Source organism: Corvus brachyrhynchos, unplaced genomic scaffold (assembly GCF_000691975.1).
Source record: "Corvus brachyrhynchos isolate BGI_N302 unplaced genomic scaffold, ASM69197v1 scaffold236, whole genome shotgun sequence".
Lineage (NCBI taxonomy): Eukaryota > Metazoa > Chordata > Aves > Passeriformes > Corvidae > Corvus > Corvus brachyrhynchos.
Window position 1 is genome coordinate 732,909 of NW_008238660.1, and position 27,377 is coordinate 760,285.

Sequence of the window (27,377 nt, forward strand, 5' to 3'; positions counted from 1 at the left end):
CACCCTTCACTCCCTCCCTCTGCCCCAGCCTCTGCTCCCTCCAAATGGGCGAGCCTTTATTGATGGAGTGTCTCCTTTTGTGGGAGTTCAATCCTCTTGGAGCTAAGAGGAGTGGGAGCTGGGTGCTGTTTACATGATGAAGGCCCACCATGGATTTATGGAGTGGCAAAACAATGTCTGCAGCTTTATTCTCTGCTCCTTTGTTGGCATTTGATTGCTGTTGCATTGTTAAGCATTGAAGTGTTATTTGCAGGAAACAACTGTGAGGACTCTGAGATCTCTTCCCTGAGTGATAATAGTTAATTTTGGACCCGTCAGTGTGTGTATCTGTAGCTGGGGTTGTTTTCCTGAGTGCATTACTCTGCATCTATCAGCGCTGAATTCCTTCTGCAGTGTCATTGCCAGTCACTTAGAGTGATGGCATCCTCCTGCAGTTCCTCGCTACCAGGCTTTATTTTCAGGGCTCGAAATGACTTTGTCTTATGAGTAATTTTGTCAGCTCACCAATCATTTGCTCTTTCAGATGGTTTTTGATCTGGTGAGAAGTCAAAACTCCACCAGTAGTTTCCTACTCCGGTACCTGTGTTTTAACTGGTTGGCAGCCTGTGAGACCTTTCCTTTTGCCTGCAGCAATACTGGTTTTGGGAAGATAACCAGCTGGTTCTGATGAAAATCCATGCCTGGGGATACAGTGACCCCACAGAGACAATTCCTGCTCCATGCTGGTGTGGGGGGTGCCTGGAGAAATCCCCTCTCCTGCCCCCAAGAAAGGAGTTCATGGGGATGAGCTGCTGTGTTTAACCCAGATGGAAACTGAGCCCCACATGCTGCTCCCTCACTGCCCAGGGGTGGGATGGGGGAGAATGTGGGGTTAACAGTGAGAAAACTCATGGGCTGAGGTCCAGACAGTTTAATGGGGAAAGCCAAAGCCACCCAGGCAAGGAAGCAAAGCAAGGAATTCATTCCCCATTCCCCTGGGCGGGCAGGGGCTCAGCCATCCCCAGCCAGCCGGGCTCTGTCACACCCCGTGGTGACTGGGGAAGGCAAACACCATCCCTCCCGACATTCCTCCTTCTCCTGCTCTGTGCTGAGCAGGATTCCATATGGCTGGGACATCCCTGGGGTCAGCTGGGACAGCTCCTTGTCCCCCCAGCCTGGTCCCTTGGCCATGTCCACCCTGCTCAGCAGGGACTGACCCCTCCCAGTGACCAGCACTGCTCCAGGACAGATCAACCCCAGCTTGGGGCAGCTCCTGGGGACAGCAGCTCCACCCCAGCCCCAACAACACACACAGCTCAGACTGTGATAGCCTCAGTTTAGCTCTCTAAAATGGGTTTGAACTTGGAGATTCCTGGTTATTCCTAACTCGTGCTGTTGGGGAGTGACTCCTGTCCTGCTGGAGCCCCTGCCAGGCTGGCTGCTGCCTCCTGACCTTCCACTTCTGGGGTCCTTTTGGGGTGAGACCATCTGCTCCTAGAGACCTCTTGCTATTTATTACCTCATCGACTTCTCTAAACAGTTCTTTGTCTGCTGCTTCAGCTTAAGAGTCTTTCCAACAATTGAGAGATAGAAGCATCTGTTATTTGAGAAGAGGCTGGGCTTGTTTAACCTCCAGAAGCTGGGGTTTGGCTCAGAGGGGTTTGTTGGTGTGTTTAAATCCCTCGTGGCAGGGGAAGTGCAGAAGATGGAGTCAGGCTCTTCATAATGGTACTGAGTGAACGAGCAAGAAGCAAAGGGCTAAAATTGAGGTACAAATTTCCCTTAAACATTCATTTCATTTCATTTCCCTATATTATGCTATTTTAAAATTTAATTTGGTTTTTTTTGTGAGTGTGGTTGAACACTGGCACATATTGCCCAGACAGGTTGTGGAGATTCAGCCTTGGAGATATCCAAAAACCCCAACTGGACACGGTTAACAACCTGCTCTAGCTGGCCCTGCTCGGAGCAGGAGGGTGGGATGGATGATCTTCAGGGACATTTCCAGCCTCAGGGCTTCAGGTACTCCACCAGGCTGTAACTGTGAGAGCCTCCCCAGGCTCTGCAGGGAATATTCCTGCAAATATGGGCTGCTCTGGGCTGGCCTGGCCTTTCATGGGCGCTCCCTGCAGACCTCGATCATGTTGTAGTTTTGTAGACTCTCTAGTAGGTTCCTGGTTTCGGGAAAAGGCTTTTTTATTAGCTTTTATGGTTTTCAAAATATTGCTTCTTATAGTACTTTTTGACCTTACCATGACTGGATTTTGTGCTCTTTTCTGTTTTTCTCATTTGGACAAAACTTCCACTTGGTGAGGAATGTAATTTTACTCCTAATAATCTCCATTACTCCGCTATTTAACCACGAGAGCTCCTTTCTGGCCCCATTTTTAGGTGATATATATTTATTCTCAGCCTCTAATATGGTTCCTTGATGTAATTTCTTTGCCACCTCCAAGCAGTTTATCTTTCTGGCAGCTGCTTTTAATTTCGGTTTAGCAAGTTCCTTGTCCTTTCTTTGGGTGGGATAAATCACCATCCCAAGTGCCCGTGAACATAGCCAGTTCAGATTGCACACCTGCCTTTAGAACACGGGTACTTTAGCCCACAAATCCCATTCCTAATATAACAAAAAGCTGTTTTCTTGCCTGGAAACCATAACGCTGTATAGGACTCTAGGGGGAAAACTGAGGCTTGACTTCATCCACTTCACCATCTCCCCACGATTCTGCTTAATCTTCTGAGAGATGTGCCCAATTAGTTGCATGAATAAATAAATCCTTTTGTGTTGAAGGACTTTGTGAAATCACCTGTTTGACATCTTTGCTGTTGAGGGTCCTCACTGTAATTCTGATGAAAATGAACAAATGTTTTCATTTGAGCATGGTGGTGTTGGGGGGAGGAATAACAACTTTGCTCCCAGGAAAAACAGCTTTGCTCCCCAAGAACAACAACTCTGCTTCCCAGGAATAACAACTTTTCTCCCCAGGAATAACAACTTTGCTCCCCAGGAGTAACATCAGCTGGTATTGCTGAAACGAGGACAATTCCAGCACTGAGAGCCCAACCAGCCCAGCTGCCACTTGCAGCTCTGCTGCTGATTTATATTGATTATTCTGAATTTTAAAATGTTCTTGATGCACGTGGATCTTTGGGGCTGGGAGCTGCACACAGGCACTCCTGGGACAAGTCCCAAATTCCAGAGCGCATCCATGGGTGGGATGGGTTTGGTGCCTGCTCACCCCACGGGGGTGTAACGGGGGGACTGACCAAGCCTTGTCCCCTTTGTCCCTGCCAGAACATCCACCTGGTGGCCAAGTGGCTGAGCTCTCTGGAGAAGAAGCTGGAGCAGCACAGCGAGGGCAGCCACCGGGATTTCCGCGTCTTCGTCAGCGCGGAGCCGGCGCCGTGCCCGGAGAGCCACGTCATTCCCCAGGGCATCCTGGAAAACTCCATCAAAATCACCAGCGAGGCCCCCACCGGCATGCACGCCAACCTGCACAAGGCCCTGGACAACTTCAGCCAGGTAGGAGCACAGTGGGGCCCCTGACAGCTCTGCTGGAGCCCCTGAGGAGCACGCTGGACATTACCTCCCCAGTCCTTTGCAGCACGTAGCCTCTGGGTCCAACACCCCCTCTGCTCTTCCCCACAAGCCGGGCACGGATCTCTTTCCAAGCACTGGGTTTCCCAAGAGAAGGTTCAGGTGGTCCTGAGAAGCCTCTTTCCTGCAGCAGGGCACAGGACACCAGGCTTCTCTTCAGTTTAATCATTTTCTCCCCAGTGTGTGATCACAGAATCACACAGAATCACAGGGAGAGCCAGGTTGGAAAAGACCTTTGAGATCATTGAGTCTAACCTATGACCCAACACCTCCTCATCAACCAAACCATGGCACAGAGTGCCACATCCAGGCTTTTTTTAAACGTGCAAGGACAGTGACTCCACCACCTCAGAAAGGCTCTTTCAGTACAGAATCAGACTTCCAACTGCAGCATTGGGAGACTTGGTCATGTTTCAGTTGATTTCTCTTTCTGGGTCCCTTCTTTCTGGGCTGGTGAGTGACCCATGCCATCCAACACCCAAAGCTGTGGCAGGTGAGCAGGTTAAACCTCGCTTTTCTGCCTGCTGTCTAACCAGGGTTAGAGGTTCAGAGCTGCTGGTCCGCTCCCATCCCACATCCCCCTCCAGAGCAGCGCAGGGAGGGTGGTGGTGTGTGCCCAAAGGCCATTGAGCTCAAGACCTTGCTGACATCAGGAGTGTTGCAAATCAGAGCTGGAAGCTGCCTGCAGGCAGGAGTTGCTTTGCCAGGATCTAAATTAGGCCCTGTGAGAGTGGCTGGGCCACAAGAGCAGCCTGTGGCAGGCTGCTCGTTGTGTTTATTGCTCACAAACCCTCCTGTCACAGCAGGCAGTGACCCCTGTCCCTCCTGGGCAGGGGAACAGCCCCGTGTGTGGAAGTGATGGAAACATTCCCGGTGCCACAGAGGGTGTGGGTCAGTGCCAGAGGAGCTGCAAGGCTGTGCTTGAAGGAGCTCTGCTCTGTGGCCCTGCTCACACTGAGGGACAGGAGCAGGGCAGGATCCCATCCCTGCAGGACTCCCTGGGAGCAGGATGGAGCCAGGGGTCTCAGCCATGACCCTGTTTGCCCCTCATGACACGAGGGCTGAGCACTCATGGTGCTGATGATCCCTGTCCTGGGGACACCGAGTGCCATGTCCTGCCACCCTGACCCTCACCCACACACCTTGGCACACCCAGCTCTCCCAGCAGGACCCCATCAGAAGGGTCTGAGATGCTCTCAGCCCTTGAACTGCCCTTTAGGATCACTGGTGCTGACATTATTCCAGCTTCTCCATTCAGCCCATGGCTGTGCTGGGAACACACCCACAGATCTTGCAGGGTTGTCTTCTCTCGTGAGGAATCTCTGCTTTGCTTTTGGGAAGCCCCACCTGCAGTGCTGAGTCCCACTCTGGGGCCCCAAACACAGCTGGAACGAGTCCAGAGGAGGCCACTGAGTTGATCAGAGGGCTGAGGCACCTGTGCTGAGAAGAGAGGTAGAGAGAGCTGGGGTTCAGCCTGGAGGACAGAAGACTCCAGGGAGACCTTCCAGTACCTAAAGGTACCCAGAGAGCTGGAGAGCGACTTTGGACAAGGGCCTGGAAGGACAGAACAAGGGGAATGGTTTTAAATTGAAGGAGAGTAGATCTACATTGGATATTGGGAAGAAATTCTTGGCTCTGAGGGTGGGGAGGCCCTGGCACAGGGTGCCCAGAGCAGCTGTGGCTGCCCCTGGATCCCTGGCAGTGCCCAAGACCAGGCTGGATGGGGCTTGGAGCAGCCTGGGACAGTGGGAGGTGTCCCATGGCAGGGGGTGGAGTGGATGGTGTTTAAGATCCCTTCCAACCCAAACCATTCTGCAATCGCCTCCATAAAGCCTCTTGTTATTTGGGATGAGGCAAGAGCAGCCCCATACAATTGTGGACCCCAGGCCCTGTGTCATGGGATGGGGGAATGGGGCAGCTCACAGCTGGTTTTGCACTTAGATGTTGGTGTGGAGAGAATCCCAAAGCAGGAGGGAACGCTGATGAGCAGGTGTGGGGGGAGGCACCATGCCAGGATTAGTGCCAGCGGTCAGGGGGGATTATTCCATTTTTATCTGCTGTCATTCATCATCTTGAACTCGACAAAATGTCCTGGAGAACACGGGAGGGGAGAAACTTCACCCCAAGTAACGTTTTCATCCTGCCTCTGCTTATTTCAATCAATAGCAATTAGCATTTTCTAAATTGCTGGAGGATTATAAAACATCTCTTATCAGAAATCCTGGGGCGAGTGGGTGGGGTCCCTTTCACACCTCATTTCCTTGCTTTATACAGAAGAGATGTTCAAATTTAGCTTTCAGCTGCAGGCTACAAAGAAGGCCCTTTATTCTGTGCAGGGGATATTGTTCTGCTTTGTAGCTGAAGAGAAATTCACAACTGAAGAGAGGCCGAATGAGAGTGAACTGGGTTGTTCTGGGGATGTTTCCTAAAATGAGAAAGGTGTTCTGCACGCATGTGAAGCAGTTCTTCATCACAGTGCTGGTAACAAAGGGAGCTTCCAGTGCTGCCTAATCAAGGGGAAAACAGATTTTGGGATATTCTTGATTATCACCTGCACTTGGTCAATGTCTTGCACCCTTTAGAGTAATGGATTCCCCCTTTTCTGCACAGACCCTGAGCTCTGTCATGCTCTCAGAGGATTAGAGGTCTCACATGGCATTTTTTTAAGATAAAGGTTGGACAGGGCTTGGAGCACCCTGGGATAGTGGATGGTGTCCCTGCCCATGGCAGGGGTTGGAAAAACATGGACTTTAAGGTCCCTTCCAACAGAGAGTTCTGTGATCCTGTGGCTCCCTCCCCATGTTTCTGGTGAGGGATGCTGAGCACATGCAGGTGATGGGGCATTGAGTGGGTGCACGTGTCCTTCCATCCCTGTGTGTGTTCCTGTGCAAAGCCACTCGGAGCTGGGAACTGTAAATATTAAGTCAGAAAATATTTGTTGGAATTTGCCAATAAATTTGCAATGCAAAGCCACTGACTTTGAAAATTAGCACGTGTGTGTGAGATGCAAAAATGGACTGGAGGACAATTTGATTGGCCTCCTGTCCCAGATAACGAGGGGCAAGGACAACAAGTGTCAGCAGGGGAGGTTCAGGTTGGATGTTAGGAGAAATTTCTTAACTGGAAGGGTGGTTAAGCACTGGAACAGGCTGCCCAGGAAAGTGGTGGAGCCCCATCCCTGGAACGGGTCAGAAAATACGGTTCACAATTAATTGGGCATGGGGCTATTTGGTCAAAGGTTGAACTTGATGATTTGGGGGTGTTTCCCAGCCTTGGCCTCTGTGATTCTGTGATTCACCCCTGTCCAAAGTCCGGTGTGTTTGTGTTCCCTGGGAGCCTCTGGGGCTGAGGGCAGGTGTCCTGTGTTGCAGGACACCCTGGAGATGTGCAGCCAGGAGAAGGAGTTCAGGAGCATCCTCTTTGCCCTCTGCTATTTCCACGCAGTGGTGGCCGAAAGGCGCAAGTTCGGCCCCCAGGGCTGGAACCGCTCGTACCCCTTCAGCACCGGGGACCTCACCATCTCTGTCAACGTGCTCTACAACTACCTGGAGGCCAGCTCGAAGGTGGGGGCACCACGGGGGGGGCTCTGGTGGCTTTGAACTGCCAGGGGTGGCCTGGTTTGTGCTGAAGCTCTGGGGAAGTGTCCTGAAATGCCGTTTCCTTGGTGCCTTTGGGTTTAGAACTTCATGGTTCGGGGAGCCTTTGGGAGGAGATGGGAGGCCTCAGTGCTACTTGCTCAGTGGGAACACTGTGGTGTGATCAAGCTTTCCTGGGGCAGGATTGAACTCCTACCTGATGCTTGTTTGCTGAGAAAATTGAAGCAGTGAGGTGGGAGCCCTGAGGGCTCGGGGCAGTGCTTGGGCTCAGCCCTCCCTGCTCCACACCCAGGTCCCGTACGATGACCTGCGCTACCTCGTGGGGGAGATCATGTACGGAGGGCACATCACGGATGACTGGGACAGGCGGCTCTGCAAAACCTACCTGGAAGAGTTTATTAAGCCAGAAATGCTGGAGGGAGAACTCTGCCTTGCTCCTGGATTTAACATCCCAGGGAACATGGACTATAATGGCTATCACCAGGTAAGCCCTTGGTTTGCTGCCATTATTTATGCATGTAAATGGGATGCCCCATAATCTGCCTTAGGAGGCAGGAGCAGGGCTGCAGCGTTCCTGCACTCTTCCTCTTGTCTGCCATTATGTTCTGTTCCTGTGGATGTTTCAGCATTCCCCTGCATGAGCCAAGTCTAATGGTAATTTGCTACTTCATCACGGGCTCATTCTGTTCGTGCATGAGTAGAACAACTGTATTGGTGCTTGAGACTTAAGCGGGGCTCCTGGAAAATTACATCCACATACCGTTTGCTAAAATGGCCCTTTCAAGCTCCTTTTATCATCAGTTTTGATGAGAATCACTGAAGGGTCATGTTGATCTACTTACTGATCTCATCTGCTCTTTGTACACAAATGCAGTAGCAGAGAGAGGCACATTAGGCTGGTTTTGTTCATAAAACTTAACTACTGGAAGCTCAATTCCCACAAGAGATTCCAGGATGCTGATGCTGAAATGCACAGAAGATAATTGCTAGAGAAGGTCCAGCCTGAGACACGGAGCCAAGCCAAACTCCAGCAATTACAGAACTTTCCCAGCAGGAGTAGAAGCAGCTCTGTAAACATTTGTTCTCTCCTTCCTCCATCACTTCCCCGGTGTTTCAGCCACAGGCAGGGCTGGGGCAGCCTGGGCTGACCTGTGTGGGGGGGTGAGTCCAGCACTGGAGCTCTGCAGGCAAAGCGCCCTGGACTGTTCCTGTAACCTGCTCCTGACTCTCTCTGTGCAGTACATAGATGATGCCCTGCCTGCAGAGTCTCCCCACCTGTATGGCCTGCACCCCAACGCCGAGATCGGCTTCCTCACGCAGCGCTCGGAGCAGCTCCTGCGCGCGGTGCTGGAGCTGCAGCCCCGGGACGGCAGCGCCGGAGAAGGCGGAGTGGGGACCAGGGAGGAGACGGTGAGAGTGCACAGGGCGAGCTGCTGGGGTTTGGTGCCTGTCTCATCCATCAGTCCTGTCTAGCTCAGGCTTGTCCATTGTTCTGTGTTCTGCCTTTGCCTGCCTCAAGCTTGGTTTCATGCCGAGCATCGCGCTGGCGGGGTGTACCTGAGTACTGGCAGTAACAGGGCAGTGCCTCTTAATTACCCCTTGTACTGCAGAGCCTTCGTTATCATCCTCTGAAGGTGTTACAAATAAACCTTCCCTGAGCAGCAGCCCCTGTGACTGGCATAGCAATGGGCCCCTGAGCACAGTGCCTGCCGCCCGCAGCGTGCCACCCAGAGCTCAGCCCTCCTCTCACTGCTGCCACCACGTCCCACCAGCTCCCCAGCTCCCAAGGGCCTTGTAACTCCTTATTTCCAGCTGAACTCCTTTGCTGTGCCTGTGTCCTGGGCTGATCTCAGCCCTCCCTGTGGAAACTCACAGCTCATTAAAACGTGGCCCAAACATCCCTGACAGGATCTGGAATCAGCCAACACATGCTCAGGTTTTCGCTCCTGCAGTCTTAAGGTGCCAGCTCTGCGTTTGAAGCTTTGCAAATTAATGACTGGCTAATAGCAGCTCATACGAAGCCGTGGTTTCACACGAGCTTCCTTTGGCTTGGTGTGAAGCTGGGGAACTGACTGCCTTCCCCTAAAGGGGCTCCTATAAGTGCCCAACATGGGCAGTTTTCAGTTCATACTGGAATTTGAGGTGAGGGGAATAATCCAGAGGTAGCAAAGCCAAACAAGATGCTCAGAGATAGCAAATGTGAGTGCCTCTTCTCCCCTCCCACTCCTTTTGTTATTGAAACACAAATAAACTCCTCAGCCAGAGAAGCAAAATGACCAGTGAGTGCCCCAGCAGTGGTGTCACAGGTCATAACCACCCTGGTGACAGTCAAGAAGACTCTCACAGGAGCACAGAAGTCCTCATGGCTCTGCCTGGGAATAAAATCTGCCTGAGAGCAAGCAGAGAGGGACCTCAGTGCCCGGTGTCATGCCTGGGGACATGCTCCCACAGCTCATTTTCTTCCTGGGGTCATTGTCCAAGCTGTCCCTTCCACTTGGTCCTTGGATGGGAGTGAGCAAAGCCTTGTCTCAACTCCTCCACTGCAGGATATCCAGCCCCTGGTTTGGCTGAGGTGATTTTAGGGAGCTTCAGGGAAAATGTGAGCCTGTCATTTTCCCGAGGCTCTGACAAGTCCAGTTACTCCCACAGATTTCTGAGGTCACATTACAGCAAACGAGCTGTAATTGCTGTGAAGGAATCAGAGCCAAAGGGACTTGCAGGGGACTTTCAAATTAGCAGATATTTCTGTACTGCCCCCGCCGTGCAGCTGAGGAGCTTTTCCAGCTTTGGCCACCTGTGTGGCTGCAATAACAGCCCACACATCGTCACTGCTGGCAGGAGCAGAGGGTTGGGAAGGGCAGCAGTGGGAGGGGGTTGGAGTACAGGTTCCAAAATATGAATATTGGTGGCCCTGGCTGTAAAATGACCCTGCCCTGGCTGGCAGCTGGCACTGGCCCTGCATGCCAGGTTTGGCACTTTGGATCATAGAATTTTAACTGTTTTATGTGTGCCCAAGAAGTGCCCAGGAAGCAGAAGTGTTGCTCAGGTTCCAGCTCAGAAGTAAAGCAAAGCTTTGAGTGAGACACTTCCACAGCCCATGTAACCCTGGGAAATGCAGCTGATCCCATGGACAGGAGGGGGGTTCATGCCTCATTGTCAGAAAGGGGTTTGTCTCTTTTATTTAATTTTTTAGATACTACAAAGATCCTGTTGCACTGGAGCTTTCCCTGTTCAGTACTTAGAGTCCCGAAGAAACTGTGATGGTGACCAGAAAATAATTTTGTTTCGTTATGCTTTTCTTCCACAGCTCCTTTAGTCCAGAATGCCAAATTCAGCTTAAAATTCAATTTTATATAATCACATCTCTCCATCAATACACCAGAGAAAACCAGCTCATAAACGGTGTTGTCCTGAGGCTCAGCTGAGGCTTCAGCCCCATCCATCTCCTCGTGAGTGTGACCTCGGGAGAAATAAGAGAGCCAAGAAGAAGGGAGGCTGCCACATGTCACAGGGACATTTATAAACCATCATTTTGAAAGCTGCCTGTCTGACATTAACTTCTGTCAGCATTTGGATTTTAATAGGATGGGGCAAGCTCTTTGAAAGGTGCCCACGGCTGACAGGGATGGTTTTGGAAACACTGATGGGCAGAGGGAGTTCTCACAGTTCAGGCAGCTGTGAGCCCAGGGATTGCCCAACAGCATCCCCCTCTCTCCTCCCTTTGGCACAGGTGCAAACCCTTCTGGAAGAGATGCTGGAGAAGCTCACGGATGAGTTCAACATGGCAGAGCTGATGGCAAAGGTGGAGGAGAGGACACCCTACGCTGTGGTTGCCCTGCAGGAGTGTGAGCGCATGAACGTCCTCACTGCCGAAATCAGGCGCTCGCTGGCGGAGCTGGAGCTGGGGCTGAAGGTACTGATGCCTTTTCCTGGTCTTAAAATCAAGAGTCAAACACGGTTAGAAGGGGAAAAGGGATTTTACCTTGGGATTTATTTTAAGGATCCTTAGGTGCACACGTCCAGGTCATATGCATCGAGATGCACCCCGCAATGCCCACCCCCAAAAGATCAGGTATAACATTATAGGTGTTACTAATTAGCAGATCTATCAAAGATTCCCCAATGAGAGGCTCGAGTGAGCCCCCCTCCCCAAGGAACCTTCCCCTGGATGGTTCTATCTTGGTTTACAGAATGTGTTCTGGAGAGGACCTTGGGGTCTGGGGCACACTGATCCCTGGCTACACAGCTTCTAAAATGTTGAGTCTCTTAGCTTGACAAACAGGTCCAAGAATGTAGGCAAAAAGCACTGGGAATACAGAAGCTGTAAAAAGGTATAACAGGGGTATAAAAGAAAAGGCAAAAAATCTTCATGGCATCAGTAGGAGAGCTGGAAAATCCTGCAGGGTGCTGCTCAGGGAGTCAGAGGTGTCACAGGGAATGCTTTGCTGCTGGCTCCACAGGGCTCACAGGTGGATTTCTGATGGCACAGTGTCTGCAGGCACTGGGAGGGGTTACAGGCACACACAGCAGTGCTGCCTTTGGGCAACAGGGGCCAAGTGCTTCTGGCCACCCCAGATTGTGGCACAGCAACAGCAGGTCACTCCCAAATTGAGACATGGCCTACTTAAAGGTGAGCCAAAAATCACATCTTTTCATAAAACGTCCATCAGTGGGGGGAACTTGGAACAAAGTGTCTCAGAGGCACAGGCTGAGCTGAAATCAAAGATTGGTTTTGTGTGAAGGCACAAAATGTCCAGAACTGTGAGAGAAAAAGGCTAAAACCACAAGAGTTTTGGAAGAGCTACAACTGCCCTTGCTGGGTGTGAGCCACTGGAGGAGGGCAGGAGCTGACCTTCCCTAGGGAGTCACTGTCCGTGGGGCTCCACTGCTGCTGCTGCTCCACCTGGTGTGAAACGAGACTCTGCCCCATGTCTGTGTCCCCGTGGGTGCTGGCTTTGCCACACCAGTTAGGATGCAGATTTCTGGGTTCAGCAGGGTGCAAGGGAGGGCTGTGATTGATGCTGCATCCACTGGGAGGAGAAGTCACCTCCTGCACCCGCCCAGGCACTCAGTGGGACAAAATATAAAAGGCTCTGAGTGCCCCTTAGGGGATGAACCAGCACGGTCGGGCTGCACTGCCAGGAGCTGCCTGGGCAGTCCTGGTGCTCTGGAACAGCACTCTCCCTCTGCCTTGGGGCTCTTCTCCCCACAGCCAGGTGCTGTCCATCCCTTGGGAATGCTGCAGTGAGCCGGGCCCTGGAGGATGTCCTGCCCATCAGTCAGTGGGCATTCCCTGCTCCATCATTTCCACGACGACAGGCTGCCATCCCATTTCACTGCAGTGCTCAGCTCCCACAGCTGGTTTGCACAGCTGGGGACCACCGTGGCTGAAGGATCTGGGCTTTGACCCAGCCCATTCACAGGAAGAGCTGAGGGTGAGCAAGGAGGGCCAGCCCTGGGATGGAATGACATCCCAAACCTCTCCCAGGGGCAGCTGGGAAGAGAAACCTTCAGCTGCCTGCCCTGCACAGGGAGGGGCAGGCTTGGCTCGTGATTGAGGCAGCAGCAGGATTGGGACCAAGCTGCTCCCAAATGCCAGCTGCTCCCTGGAGCCAGCAGCTGCAGATGTGGCTGCACTGCATTTGCTGCTGGTGCTTATTAAAGGAGAGACGTCAGCGACACTTGTGGTGGGTCAGTGTGTACAGCCCCTTTTGAAAGAAGCTGATATTTATGTAGTCAATTATCATAAACAGATTTCTCTTATTTTCTAGCATAAGGCAGTGGAATTGAAAATTCCGTTTCCTGAGACAGGTAAACAGAAGTGATTTAATGTTCCAATCCCAGAGCCCCAAACAAGATATAATTGTGACTTGGACAATGTGTGGCAATTAGATTTAATGTGGGGAAGGATGTGCTGTTTAATGTTGGTCGGGGAACGAGGGGATGAATAGTGTGCAAATAAACCACAAACAAAATAAACCACAGGAATCACAGGTGCAGACCTCTCCCCAAAGCCTGCCACCAATCACAGCAGGGCAGGAGATGGGATCTGCAGAAAAGGCTCCTCTAAGGGCTGCAGCAGCCGCAGGCCCTGGGCAGGAGCAGCAGCCTTTGCCATTTCTCCCTCTGGTGTTTGCTGCAGAGACACATCTGAAGGCTCTGAGAGGCCGTCAGTGGGCACTTCAAAGAGTCATGGAGTCCTTAAGGCTGGAAAAGACCTTTAAGATCACCAAGTCCAACCGTCCCCCCAGCAGCACCACCGTGCTCACCACGGAACCACGGCCTCAGGTGCCACATCCGTGGTTTTCTGGACACTTCCAGGGTACTTTGGCTCAGTTGGTGCTGACACCACCAGAGCTCTGGGTTCAATCCCTGCACAGGCCATTTACTTAAGAGTTGGACTCAATGATCCTTGTGGCCCCTTCCAGCTTGGAATATTCTGTCCATCTGTGGTTGGTGACTCCAGCCCTGCTCTGGGCAGCCTGTTCCAGTGCTTTACAACCCCTTGCCTGAAGAAAGCTTTCCTAATATCTAAACCAGGTCTTCCCTGGCACAACTTGAGCCTGGTTCTTCTGTGTCTGCAGGTAGATGTCACACGTGGGTCCCTGCAGAGCTGAACTGACCTTGTGCATGGCCCAAAACCCTGCTCAGCATCCCCCACATCACTTCCCACACCTCGAGGACCACGGAACAGCCAGAGGGGGCTGATGGCTTTTTCTGCTGCTGCCCTGGCTTGACTTCTGGGCCTTACACTGAGCTTGGGGAAGAAATCCTTCTTTAATTGTTCCTTTCAGTGAGAGCCCGTTCATCTCTGGGGCTGGGGGCCTGCCCTGAGAGCACTCAGAGGAGGAGAGTTTACAAACCAGGCCCCACAGAGCTCAGCAGAGAATAAATAACGCCCAGGGAAAACAAGGCTTATTGTTTTTAACTGACTGAAGGATCTGCCGGAAGGCGGCGATTCGGAAATGTCACGGCTAATTTGAATTTTTGAATAATTCATCGTGTCGTCCTAGCGGAAAGTGATTGTTTGGTCCAAAAATAGGAGACATCCCATTAGGAGGAAGAGAAATTGCAATAGACTGGTAGCCATCAGAAATAACTGGCATGGTGCATTTCAAAGCCCTTTGTTCTGGCTGGCTTGGGTGGGACCAGAGGCTGGGCTGAAGCACTTGCATGTTAATGTTGTACCAGCCTCGTTTTTGCAAGCAGATCCTCTGGTTTGCAATTTGGGTGAAGGATGAGCCTCCAGAATGAGGATAATATGTACTGTAAAATAGCAAAGACCAAATTTTGATCGGCAAGCTGGGTATCAAGTGAAAATAACTTGAACTGAGAAAACAATTTGTGCCAATAGTGTGCTCATCTTGAGGGAATGGCTGCAGGCTGATTAGGATTTCCTTCAAGGGTGTCTTTAAATGAAAATTACTCCCAGTGTTGGGGGAAAAAAAAAATTTTTAAAAGTAACGTGAATAATTTCTGATGCACTTTAGTATTCAGCATCTGAAATGCAAATTTATGCATAATTGTGTTTGGACAACTCTATGAGATTGCTGCTGTAGATGCTTTGAACGCTCACAGGAGACTCAAAGCATGCTTGAGTGCGCAGGCTTTAAAAATTGCTTTTCTCAAGCCTTGCTGAGAATTACATTTGCTAATTCATTTGTTTCCTGCAAGTAAAACTAGACATGATATATGATCGAGGGGGGTTGTCTTCAAATCAATTTGGCTGCTTGCACACATTCTGCCACGTTCTTACCCACGTCAAAACACTTCCAGGAGCACAAAATCCTCCTGTTGCAGTGTCCTGCTGTGGCCAGTGCAGGACTTTCTTTTCTTCCTGCATGGCCTTGCCATGGCTTTAGCCCAGCCCCTTGGTAGCTCCTCTTTGTGCCCAGTTTCTCCTGAGGATGGAGATCATGATGGAGATTTTGGAAGGTTGTTCCTCATATTTTAGTACTAATTGCAAGTGCTCCTTTTTCATTTAACCTTATTTGCTGTTTTAGCTTCGAACCCCATCTTAAACCCTTTGTACTCAGGATTTTCTCTATCCACCAGAAATCTGCTCTCCATGGGGAAACCCAGCAGGTTCAGACAGTGTCTGCCTTTAAAACCTCGCTGCATTTAACAAATCATGTCTGGAGCAGAGGTTTAATCTTGCCTTGCACCAGTCCATCCTGTTGAGAGATTAACATTTCGCAGGGAGGGAATTTTGGGATGGGAATCCACAGACCTTGGGAGGGAGGGAGATTCTGAATGGAGATCCAGGGCTGCAGTGGTTTCCAGGCACACAAAAAGTTCTCAGCTCCCATTGGAACTGGGGGGTGCTGGGGACTTCCCTTGAATTCCTGCCCTTGCCTATTGCCAGACAAAAGGAATTTTAGTGGGAATGCTTAGAAATTTTCACAGGAACTAAAAAAGGAAAGAAATAGGACAAGGGAAGAAAAAAAGGATAAGGGTTGTAAGTCAGGTTCTGAAAACCAGAAGTGCTCAAGTGGACATTTCCAGGGCCCAAATTCAGCTGACACCCTTCCTCCCTGGGGCTGGACACAGTGGATGGAGCAGGTGTGTGTCCAAGCCCTTGCTGGGGCCGCCATCCAGCAGCTCCCAGGGCTGTGTTTGCCACAGTGTGGTCATCTCAGAGGATCCTTGGTTCCCTCAGAGGATTCCTGGCCTGGAGACAGTTGTCTGCCAAGGGAGGCTCTGGTCTCTTTGCAGGGCACTTCCTTGGAGAAAGGTTTGCTAACCCCAGAGCAAGCCTGGTTTGCCCTAAGGAGGATGTGGCCAGGTAGGTGCATCTTCTCCAGGTGTCTCTTCTCCCAGGTGACAAGTGACAGGACAAGAGGAAATGACCTCAAGTGGCACCAAGGGATGTTTAGTTGGGTATTAGGAAAAATTTTTTCACATAAAGCGTTGTCAAGCATCAGCACAGGCTGCCAAGGGCAGGCTCAGAGGGAGGAACCATTCCTGAAAGTGTCCAGAAAACCACGGATGTGGCACCTGAGGCCGTGGTTCCGTGGTGAGCACGGTGGTGCTGCTGGGGGGACGGTTGGACTTGGTGATCTTAAAGGTCTTTTCCAGCCTTAAGGACTCCATGACTCTTTGAAGTGCCCACTGACGGCCTCTCAGAGCCTTCAGATGTGTCTCTGCAGCAAACACCAGAGGGAGAAATGGCAAAGGCTGCTGCTCCTCTGCTCTGTGCTTCTCCTGCAGTCCCAGCCCCGGGTGTCCCTGAATGCCAGCCCAGGGGCTGCGGCTGCTGCAGCCCTTAGAGGAGCCTTTTCCGCAGATCCCATCTCCTGCCCTGCTGTGATTGGTGGCAGGCTTTGGGGAGAGGTCTGCACCTGTGATTCCTGTGGTTTATTTTGTTTGTGGTTTATTTGCACACTATTCATCCCCTCGTTCCCCGACCAACATTAAACAGCACATCCTTCCCCACATTAAATCTAATTGCCACACATTGTCCAATTGCCACACAATTATATGACTGGGCTTGGTGATATTAAAGGTCTTTTTCAGCTGTCAGTGTGACCCATAGGGCATGGTCAGCACAGGAACAAACTGCAGGGATCTTTAACTGCTGAGCTCTGACAAGCACTGCCAAACAACTGTGGGGGCTGCTTGAAGATGATTTCAACTTTTGCTAAAGCTCCATTGATTTTTGTGGCCCCAGCAAAGGGCACCTCTGCTGACCTCACGGCTGGAGGCACTGAAGTCCTGTGAAAGAACAGTTGGAATCTTCTAATGTGAATAGACTGACCCAATTCCCTCACCCTAGTTCTCAGCAATGGCTCAACTGATTTCAGCTAATCTTTCCAAAAACACTTTGCCCGAGGCAAAGTGAAATTGTAAATCAGATAAATTTTGGCAAAGTGATAAGGGAACAAAAGGAAGTGTTTATAATGGAGAGCAGTGATCGACATTATCTGTGAGTCTCCAAAGTGCTGGGGGTGTTGTGCCCCTCCAGCTGAGCACAGAGTGTGCAGAGATTTCAGTCGTGGAGATCATTCCATACCAGGGAAGCTGAGCCTGCTTTGCAGGCTTTCTCTTCACATCCTGCATGAGTGAGCCAGAATCAGAGGAGTTGTTCAGGACATTGTCTGGTCCAACCCCATCCCAGAGCAGGGACAGGCAGAGCAGCTTGTTCAGGACCATGCCCTGCTGGGTTTTGAAGAATGGAGACTCCTCTGCCTCTGTGGACACCCTGTCCCAGTGTTCAGCCACCCTCACGTTGTACTTCAGTGGAATGTCCTGGAATTCAGCGCTTCTGGCAGAACTGATACAGGCTTCTAAAAGCTTTAAAACTAATTAATTGCTGCACAAAGGAAAAGTCAAACCTCTCTCTTTATCTCACTTGGCTGAATCATATCTTAGTTTGTTGTGTGTTTCCCTGCTGTGGAAGGAGCTGTGATTATATTTGCAGACAACACGTGAAGTCAGAAAGACAATCTTGCACTGCAAAGCAGTAAATGGGGGGGGGAGTGGAGGAGAGGAGGGGGATAGGACTTGACATAACAAATATTTGGACAGTTTTAGAGTAGATCATCAGAGACTCCAGTATCCTGCCCTGGCAGTGAGTGAGAACAGCTTTACACCCCTGAAAATCTGCGAGTCCATGAGAGAAAACAGAAAAAACACTGGGACAACTGAGGGACAGCCCTGCTGCTGTCACTGTTTTTCCTCTCAGTAGCATTTTTACAGCAGGGAGGGTGGGGATGCAGGAATATGCAATAGGAAGTGTGCAAGAAAACCCCAAACTCATGAAGTCACTCCCGGTACGTGGGCAGCAGTGACTGTGTGGGGTGCTGTGCTCTTCCCCACATCCTGGCCCAGCTCTGCTTCCAAGCAGGCTCTGCTGGGCAGTTGTCAGAGCTGACCGTGCCCTTTCTCACCAGGGGGAGCTGACCATGACCAGCGACATGGAGAACTTGCAGAACTCCCTCTTCTTGGACACGGTGCCCGAGTCCTGGGTGAAGAGATCCTACCCTTCCACGGCCAGCCTGGGCTCGTGGTTTGCCGACCTCCTGGCTCGCATCAACGAGCTCGAGGCCTGGACCAGGGACTTCTCCTTACCCTCCACATTGTGGCTTGGAGGGTTCTTCAACCCGCAGTCCATCCTGACAGCCATCATGCAGACCACGGCCCGGAAGAACAAGTGGCCTCTGGACAAGATGACGTTGCAGTGCGATGTGACAAAGAAGAGTAGAGAGGATTTTGCCAGTGCTCCTCGTGAAGGGGCCTATGTCCATGGGCTGTTCATGGAGGGAGCACGCTGGGACACTCAGGTGAGCTCTGCAAGGCTCGTGGGTTGAGAGAGGACCCACAGGTGTTGTGTTCTTCCCTGGGTATTCCAGGGAACAGGATCTCATCTCAGATAGTCACCTGAGCTCTTTGGGAATGAGAGATGGGAGATGTGGGCCTGTCCTGTGCAGCCTGAGTGGGTGTCCAGGGTGTCAGGGGAACCCCCCTTGGAGCTGGGTGTTCCATGGCTGTGCAGGGCGGTCAGCTTGGACTGACCATCGACCATCCCGTTGGTACAAGGGGAATCTCAGCCTCAGGGTTCAGTCAGTACTTGAGGTGCTGCTAGAGACACAAACCACGGGGTTCTCTCAGGGCTGCATTGTCCCCACACCTTCACACAGATGGGGTTCCACTGCTGCCTCCAGAAGTGACCTGGCAGACTTTTGTGGGGTCACTCACTTGCCTGTTTGGCAGCAGTGGGGAGAAAGGAGGGGACATCCTCAGAGCTGGATGTGCCAAACCCAGAGCACTGTCCCTCCACTGCCAGGTGCTGCAGGATGCCATCTGCCTGGGTAGGGTCTGTGACCAGCAGTGAATCTCATCCTCTAGCTACCCCTTAAATAAAGCTGGATGAAGGTCTCCCTGTCAGTCCTTGGGACAGTTCCCAGCTGTCAGGAGCACAGCGTGCACAATGAGAGCCATTGGGCTGACAGTTCCCCATGGGCTCGGACCTCTGAGTCACCTGGCCCGTGGTGCCATGGCTCCCAGTTTGTGCTGGGACCCCCAGTTTGTGCAGTGCATGGGAATTCAAGGACAGGACTTTGTGCAGCTCTTCCTGTGAGCAGCTCGTGCTCTGCTGCTGCTCGTCCATGAGAGAGCCAACGCTCCTCAAAATGGGTCACCCAGAACTTTCATATCTGTGTCGAGCTTACCCCCTCACGAGAAGAGGTTCTCATGCCAAAACCAGCTCTGTAGCCAGCCCCAGCTCTTCAGGCTCCAAGCCAGCCTTGGAGATGCTGGTTTATGTGCTGTGGGATGTGGTGCTGGGTGCTGAGCAGCGAGGCCGTGCCTGTCACACTCCAAATCCCAGCCTGACCTTGCAATTCTGATCTAACATTCCACTTATTTATCATCTCCCTCTCTGCAACGGTTTTCCATGAAGGATAGGAAACTAGGGAAAGCTGGGACCTGCCTGATGGATGCCATTTCATCACATATCCTCGGGGAGTTGAAAGCTCCAGGCTGTTTTTCACTCTGGAAATGGCCTGAATTGGGTCTGGGAAGCCACAGGCAGCTGGGAACATTGGCAAAGGCTCTGCTGGAAGATTGCAGTGAGGATCTCACGTGGGCCAGGTCAGATCTCTCTGCTCACAGCAGAAGTCACAGCAGCAGAACAGGGCCCAGCCCTGTCCATCTCCCAGCTCTGGCCCCACACTTCCCTGGCTGCTCCCTTCTCCAAGCCTCTGGTGTGGCTGCCATACACAACCCCTGGGAGATCACAGCCCCTACCACAGGGAGCACTGGATTTCTGCTGCCCTAAAAACCTGACAGAAATCAGCAGGACATGCCAGAACAGGGAGTGTTTTTAAAAATTCCTGGTCCTGCATATCAAATACTCCATTTAAGAACATTCCAGTGCCTGCTGTTGTGTTTTCTTTGCCACCACGATGAGAAAATGAATTCTGCCCGGGTTTCACCCAGCTCCAGTCAGTGCTGGGAGTGAAGAGTGAGAGGTTTTGGTGGTGCAAAGCCAGAAATCTTTGGGAAATACTTGGCTTCTCCCCTCTGCCTCCCTCCAATAACTGGTGTGGGTGATTGCATCCAGCAACAGGATTTGCCTTCAGAGACCATCCCAACTCCAGTAAATGTGGTTTTCTGATTACATTTTCCTTGTGATTGAAAGATACTGAGCAATTATGTTTATGGAGCCATTCATAATCTCTGGGTATCATGCTTCAATTTATTTCAGAGAGGAAAAGGATATTTTCATGGGTTGCTGCTCACACTGAAATATCATTTCCACCTAGTGGAACTATTCATTTTACCTATAATCCAGTGAGTACCAGTGTGCATTAATGGATGCAGGACTTTTAAAACAGGTGCACAGCTCTTTTGGGTTGTGTGCTCCTTCCAAATTAATCCTCTGATAAAAATGGCAGAGCACGTTTAGGAGAATTCCTCTGGGGAGCACCTCCACTTTTGAGAGAATATTTCACATTTAGGTTGAGCCTCCAAAAAAGGGAAAGAGTCCTTCTGTGTTCTGCTACTCACATTTTTCTATTTATTTAAACATTTATGTTTGCCCTTGGGTGTCTTAAATTTATAAAACATTCATTACAAAACAGCAGGCAGCTATTAGATGAAATGAAACTAAGCAGATTATTTTGGGTGCAAATGATCTCTTGCTGCAGCCCTGTTCAAGTCACTGGGACTCAGTGGCAGTCAGAAGGATGCTGTGGCTGGGGACACTTTGAGACATTTTATCTCACGCTGCTGACGGATTCTTGGCTTTCTTGCTCTCAGCAATGGACAGTTTGATGTCTAAAGTGTGCCCTGCCCCTCCCCAAGGGGGTTGGAGTGTGGTGGGAGAAGGGCAGGGGTGGGTTTTACACCCTCGTGTGCTCCATGGAGCTTTGCCAGCTGTGGACAGCACAGCCCCTGGCATGGCACCACAGAATCCCAGACTGGGGTGGGCTGGAAGGGACCTTAGAGATCAACTCATTCCACCCCACCATGGGCAGGGACACCTCCCACTGTCCCAGGCTGCTCCAAGCCCCAGTGTCCAGCCTGGCCTTGGGCACTGCCAGGGATCCAGGGGCAGCCACAGCTGCTCTGGGCACCCTGTGCCAGGGCCTGCCCACCCTCACAGGGAAAAGTTTTTCTCATTTCCCTTGTCCACCACCACTCTGGGACCACCTTGGAGGGATCCCTGCTGGCTCTGTGTCCCCCTTCCCTGCCAACAGGTGACTCCATCCCAAAGGCAGCCAAGCCATGCTGGGGGTCCCTGGGCCAGGTGACCCCAACGGGGCTGTGGTGCGAGGAACCTGTGCTGGGACCACCTCCACGTGCAGAGAGTGCAGGGCTTTGGGTCACAGGGGCTGGCTCTGGGCCCATCTGTCACCACCCCTGGTTTGGGACAGCTCTTTGAGCCCTCAGCCCATTCTCAGTTGCCTGCTGGGAATCTGGGGCAAGCAGAACTGAGGGATCCTTTAGGATCTGAGGCCTGAGCTCTGCAGGCACAGAGCAGTGGCTTTTCGGCAGGAGGGCCGTGCTGCTAGTCAGGAGAAATTGCTTTCAGAGCAGAATTAATTTCTGATGATGAGAGCGATAAAAAATGCAAATGAGAATCAGCCCAGACATAACAAAATGATCTCTTACACAGAGGTACCTCAGGAAGATTTCAGCTCTTGTTAACCCAGAAACAGGTAGAATATCTCTTGGAAATCACATTTGAAGCAATCTCAGCAGTAAAAAAAAAAAAGAAAAAGGCCTGATCAAAACCCAGTCTCAGAAATGAAAGGTGTGGATTTAAGAAGATTGCATAATAATGTTTCATAAATAGCTACTGTGCAAGGTATTACACAAATTATTTAATGTTTTTTCAGCACGTTGGAAATATAAAACCCTAAACGAGAGTTGGATTTATCATAGCTGAGTAGAACAGATGGCATTAGCACAATTAAACCAAGGTGTGTGGCAAGAGGGATTTTTCTTCGCTCGTTTGCAGAACTAAATAAACTACTGGAGAGGCTGAATCTCACCCCACAACTCTGATCCGAGAGCATTTGGAATAATGATGATATGTGAAGCTCAGCTGCAGTGAGAGGCAGCTTCTTTAGCACTGAAAAGTTTCCTTTCCATTTCCCTATTTGTTTTCATTTGGTCTCTCCAGCCTCCATTAGGCAATTCTCCCTGGATATGGATTGATGCGCAGGGTATTTTATTGTCAGGAAGAGAGAGAAAAAAAATGCCAGAGAGACCCCAATTAGAGAAACAAACTTGATTTCTTGTCCTGGCAGGGTTCTCTCCCTCTCCTGGGTTGGGCAGCCTGCTGGGCAGGGCATTGCTTGGAGGAGGATGGCGGGGACTTGATATTTAATGGTGATATTCCCACAGGAAAGTCCTTTTGGATTCTCTTGGTTGCATCCATGAGAATGGGAACAAGCCCGTGGTGCCTTTTGGGGCCAAACAAGCCCCGTGTGCATTCAGTGCCCAGACAGGGGTGTCCCAGGTCATGCTCACATTGGGGTGCTGTGGTGGGACCTTACTCAGTGACTTTCAGGCTCTTCTCAAGTGAGGGTTGCTCTCCATCCCAGGGGTTCAGGTGTCCACCCTCTCTCCCACCATAAGCAACACCTCCCACGAGGTGATTCTGGTCTGGCAAAACCCTGAGGAAGAGCTGCACGAGAATAATCCCAGGATCACTGAGGGTGGAAAAGCCCTCCCAGCCCATCGAGGCCCAGCTGTGCCCGATGCCCACTGTGTCCCCAGCCCAGAGCCCTGAGTGCCACCTCCAGCCCTTCCTTGGACACCTCCAGGGATGGGCACTCCAAACCTCCCTGGGCAGTCCCTGCCAATGTTTAATCACCCTTTCAGTGAAGAATTTCCTCCTGGTGTCCAACCTGAGCCTCCCCCGGCACAGCTTGAGGCCGTTCCTCTCGTCCTGTCACTGGTTTCCTGGCAATAGGACAAGAGGAAACGGCCTCAAGCTGCACCACAGTTGAAGGCAGGACACAAGGAGTGAAACTTTGTTCATAAAGTGGCTGGACAGGGCCAGGGACACTGTACCCACACAAAGTCTGGCTTGGATGTGAAGGTTTGAGCATCTGGTGAGAGTGCAGACAGCTGGACCCTGGGGATGGTCTACACTGTGGTGAGACAGGGAGGTGCTGCATCCAGACCCTCCTTCCTCAAACACACTCCTCCAGCCCCTGCTTGCATCTCCCCAGTAGGAGCAGCTTGGATAAAGATCATGGGGGCTCAGGTACATCACAGAGCAGCTGATGGACACCTTGGAAATCTGACCAGTGCTTTGCCTCCTTTCCTCACAGACCGGGATAATCACGGACGCCAGGCTCAAGGAGCTGACCCCGGCCATGCCTGTCATGTTCATCAGGGCCGTTCCTGCTTACAAACAGGACACCCGGGGCATGTACCCGTGTCCTCTGTACAAAACACGCCAGAGAGGGCCAACCTACGTGTGGACTTTTAACCTCAAAACGAAGGAAAACCCGTCCAAGTGGGTGCTTGCTGGTGTGGCCTTGCTGCTGCAGATCTAAGGCACCAGCACAGCCCCTGGTCTGCAAATCCTTCACGATGCCTTTGTCACAGAATGCAACCAATTAACTGCTGAGGTTAACCCAAGTTCCATCTCTCTGATGGAGTCCCAAGTATGTCCCCAGGGCTGTCTCTGTGTCCTGGGGATGTGACCCAAAGAGGGCTGTGAGGAGGTGACGGAGGAGCAGAGTGACACATGGCCCAGGGTCCTGGTGGCTGTAAATCAATATCCTGTAATTCTCACATTGCTGCACTAGAAGATCCCAGCCCAGAGCCTGACATACCACACCCAGAGAGTGCTAAACTTAAATCTAATTTTTATTTCTCCTCATGATCCAAAGTAGTTTTAAAACCAGCGGCCTTCTCCAAAACGCTTAGTCTAATGACTTGTGAAATTCTCCAGAATTTATTCTTTTCTCTCTGTGAGTGTTTCTTTGTCGTGTGTGTAATGCTGGAAGCTGGGAGATGAGCAGATGTTGTGGTTATGAGCTGTGTCTTTGCTAACACTCCTGTAAATCTTAGAAACATTGAAAATGGTGTTAATATCCAGTGTGCTTAATGGAATCAACAGTGAAAGTACAGCACAGGGATTATTTAAGAGAAATATGTCATGATGATAGGTATTTACTAATAAAAGTAATTGTTCCTGGAATAGTCTCTGGAAGCTGCACGTTGACTCAGGTGAGGAGAGCACGGGGATCAGGTGGGAGGAACACACCTGTGTGGGTCACTGGGAGTTTAATTCCGACTGGAGTGGGAGAGGAGTGAGGAGGGAAGTGTTCCTGGTGCAGAGAGCACACAGGGTGGCAGGGTGGGCGTTGTCTCAGTGACAGCCACACGGAGCGAGCATCGCCCAGCGCTCCGAGCCGGGAATGGCAGGAGCCGGGGTGGTTCCTGGGCAAATGGGGCTTTTCCTGGGGAAAGCTCCCGTGCTTGGAGGCACACACAGGCCCTGCCTCTGTCCAACATTTGCTGTTCCTCTCCTCATCCTCCCAGCCCTCACCACACGAGCAGCTCAGGGCTTCCACCTCTGAGCTGGTGGCAGGTGCCAGGGAGCCTGGCAGGAGGGAGGGGGAGGTGCCAGGGGTGCAGAGGGTTTGGTTCAGTGGTATCAGCATCGATGAGCACCCCCAAACCTTCCCACCCTGAGCCAGTGCCAGGGGTGTGGGGACTTGGCTGCTGCTGGGGTTAAACCAGGACAGCACTTCTGTGGGCAGCATTTGGTTTTTCGGAGCCTTGCCTCAGACTGAGTGGTTTTAGGGCTGGCCTCGGCACATGGCAGAAGATGTGGTCAACTCTCTGCTGCTCCAGGGGATCAGCTTTGCTCCCACTCACTCATCCAGGAGGGTGAAGCCCTCAGGCTTTGCAGGAGATCCACAGGAACTCTCCTGCCCTGAGCAGCACAGCAGCTCCCTTCCTGCAGGGATGAGAACATCCAAAATCCTTGTCCTTGCAGTCCTGGAGAACAACAAACTTTGGGATGAAGGTAAGGAGGGAAAGCTCTCTGGTAAGAACTTTGTTTAATTGCCAGGCAGTGTCTCCAAGGCACAGCCCCAAAAACTTAATGATGAAGGAGCTAGTTATGGCTTAGCAAAAGACATCTGCAAATATCTAATGAAAGGCAGAGAACTGTCTTAATCTGGCTTTTTTAAATTGCCTCTAACGCATAAATGAAGAAACAGAGTCTGTAGAGTATCCCACATAATGAGTACCTGCTAGAAGAGGTCTGTTAGCTGGGGAAAGCTTTGCTATTAAATTAAATCCCTCCCAATTTAAATTAAAACCTGCCAATTAGATAGAAAGCATAAACTGGTCACTTCCCACAGCTTTGCAAAGTTGGGCACATTAAATTCCCCCTGTATTTCACCATGCAGGAGGTTTAGATGCATAAACAGATGCTGAGTTAAACACAAGAGAGAAGGATCAGAAGTGTGTGCTCCAGATAATCCATCATGCTGCATTAGTCCTTCACTGGGATGTCTTCAAAGCTTCTTTTGCCAGGAGGGGCCTTGTGGCTCTGCACAAGTCCCTGACAGGAGGGGGCAGCCGGGGGGGTCGGGCTCTGCTGGCAGGGAACAGGGACAGGAGGAGAGGGAACGGCCTCAGGCTGGGCCAGGGGAGGCTCAGGGTGGACAGCGGAATTTCCCCATGGAAAGGGAGCTCAGGCCTTGGCAGGGGCTGCCCAGGGAGGTTTGGAGTGCCCATCCCTGGAGGTGTCCCAGGAAGGGCTGGAGGTGGCACTCAGAGCTCTGGGCTGGGGACAAGGTGGGGATTTGGAACAGGTTGGACTTGATGATCTTTGAGATCTTTTCCAACCTCAGTGATCCTCTGTGTGATTCCATGTGATTGTCAGTGCCCTGGATGTGGGATTTCCTGCCATTCTGGAGACTTTTACTGTTCTAAACTTCATTCTTCTTCTCTTTCAACACCTTTCCTCCTTTTTCCAGCACACCAGGGCCTCTCTCTACTCAGTGTTGCCCTCCAAGATGCCCCTGTACATGCAGGAAAGAGAAGCTCAGCAATTCCCCAGGCACTGCCTGCTCTTTCCAGAGCCCCAGCCTGGGCTGTTCTCTTGTCAGCTGAAGAAGAATGGTCTGTTGACAACAAAATGGATCCGATTGTTTTATTATATATATATCTCCCTGCATAATTCACCAGTTGGGCAGGCAGGGTAGTGGGGAGATATTTATAGATACTAGAAATGTCACCAGGGTGCTCATTCTTCATCCTTTGAAAATCATCACAGGAAAGAGTTGGCTGCAAAATGCTACAAGAGGATGGTGAAAAATTTGTTGCTTTAGGGGGTGGAAAAAAATCTGACAGGCGTCAGATTTTCCAGCCGTATCTGCCCAAACCAGGCAATTAAATCCAGCTGGACAGGCTTTTCATTAGCAGTGATTCATTAGTCAAAGGTCAACGTTTTCTGTCCACGAGCTCTTGGAGACAGCTGCCCACGTGGCACTGCCATGTGCACCTTCCTCTGCTCCCCTGGGCTGGTGTGGAGGGTCCAGCACAGGAGGGACCTGGAGCTGCTGGAGAGAGCCCAGAGGAGGCTCCAGGATGAGCAGAGGGATGGAGCAGCTCTGCTGGGAGGAAAGGCTGCGAGAGCTGGGGGTGTTCACCTGGAGAGGAGAAGCTCTGGGGTGACCTCAGTGTGGCCTTGCAGGGCCTGAAGGAGCTCCAGGAAAGATGGGGAGAGAGGATTTCCAAGGGCTGGAGGGAGGGACAGGACCCAGGGAATGGCTTCCCACTGGCAGAGGGCAGGGCTGGGTGGGAGATTGGGCAGGAATTGTTCCCTGTGCCAGGCCGTGCCCGGGGGGCCCCAGAGCGCTGGTGGCTGCCCCTGGATCCCTGGCAGTGCCCAAGGCCAGGCTGGACATTGGGGCTGGGAGCAGCCTGGGACAGTGGGAGGTGTCCCTGCCATGGCAGGGGTGGCACTGGATGGGCTTAAAGGTCCCTTCCAACCCAAACCACTCCGGGATTCTGTGATTTTCAGGCAGTTTGACAACAGGGAACATGCGGTTGCTCACTTTTACATAAAGCTGGAGATGCTGGGAAATGGCTTCTCCATCACTGGAACAAATCTCACGAGGTCATTGTCCAGGCCCAGCTCTGAGGCTGCTCTCTGCCCTACAGCCCCCTCCATCCCAACCCCACTCCTTCACCCCACCTTCACCACCCAGCTCCCC

At 51.5% G+C, this 27,377-nt stretch overlaps 1 protein-coding gene across 1 annotated transcript in view; it reads left to right on the forward strand.

Annotated features, from left to right (window-relative positions):
• The window catches only part of DNAH9 (dynein axonemal heavy chain 9), a 135,002-nt gene extending 110,662 nt beyond the window's left edge, over positions 1-24,340 (forward strand). The window contains exons 47-53 of the mRNA XM_017737716.1: positions 3,275-3,502; positions 6,949-7,140; positions 7,466-7,657; positions 8,413-8,583; positions 10,904-11,086; positions 18,066-18,455; positions 23,463-24,340. Coding sequence (XP_017593205.1) covers positions 3,275-3,502; positions 6,949-7,140; positions 7,466-7,657; positions 8,413-8,583; positions 10,904-11,086; positions 18,066-18,455; positions 23,463-23,690 — 1,584 coding nt within the window. The 3' untranslated portion in view covers positions 23,691-24,340. The remainder of the gene's footprint in view (positions 1-3,274; positions 3,503-6,948; positions 7,141-7,465; positions 7,658-8,412; positions 8,584-10,903; positions 11,087-18,065; positions 18,456-23,462) is intronic.
• Positions 24,341-27,377: the final 3,037 nt, after the last annotated feature.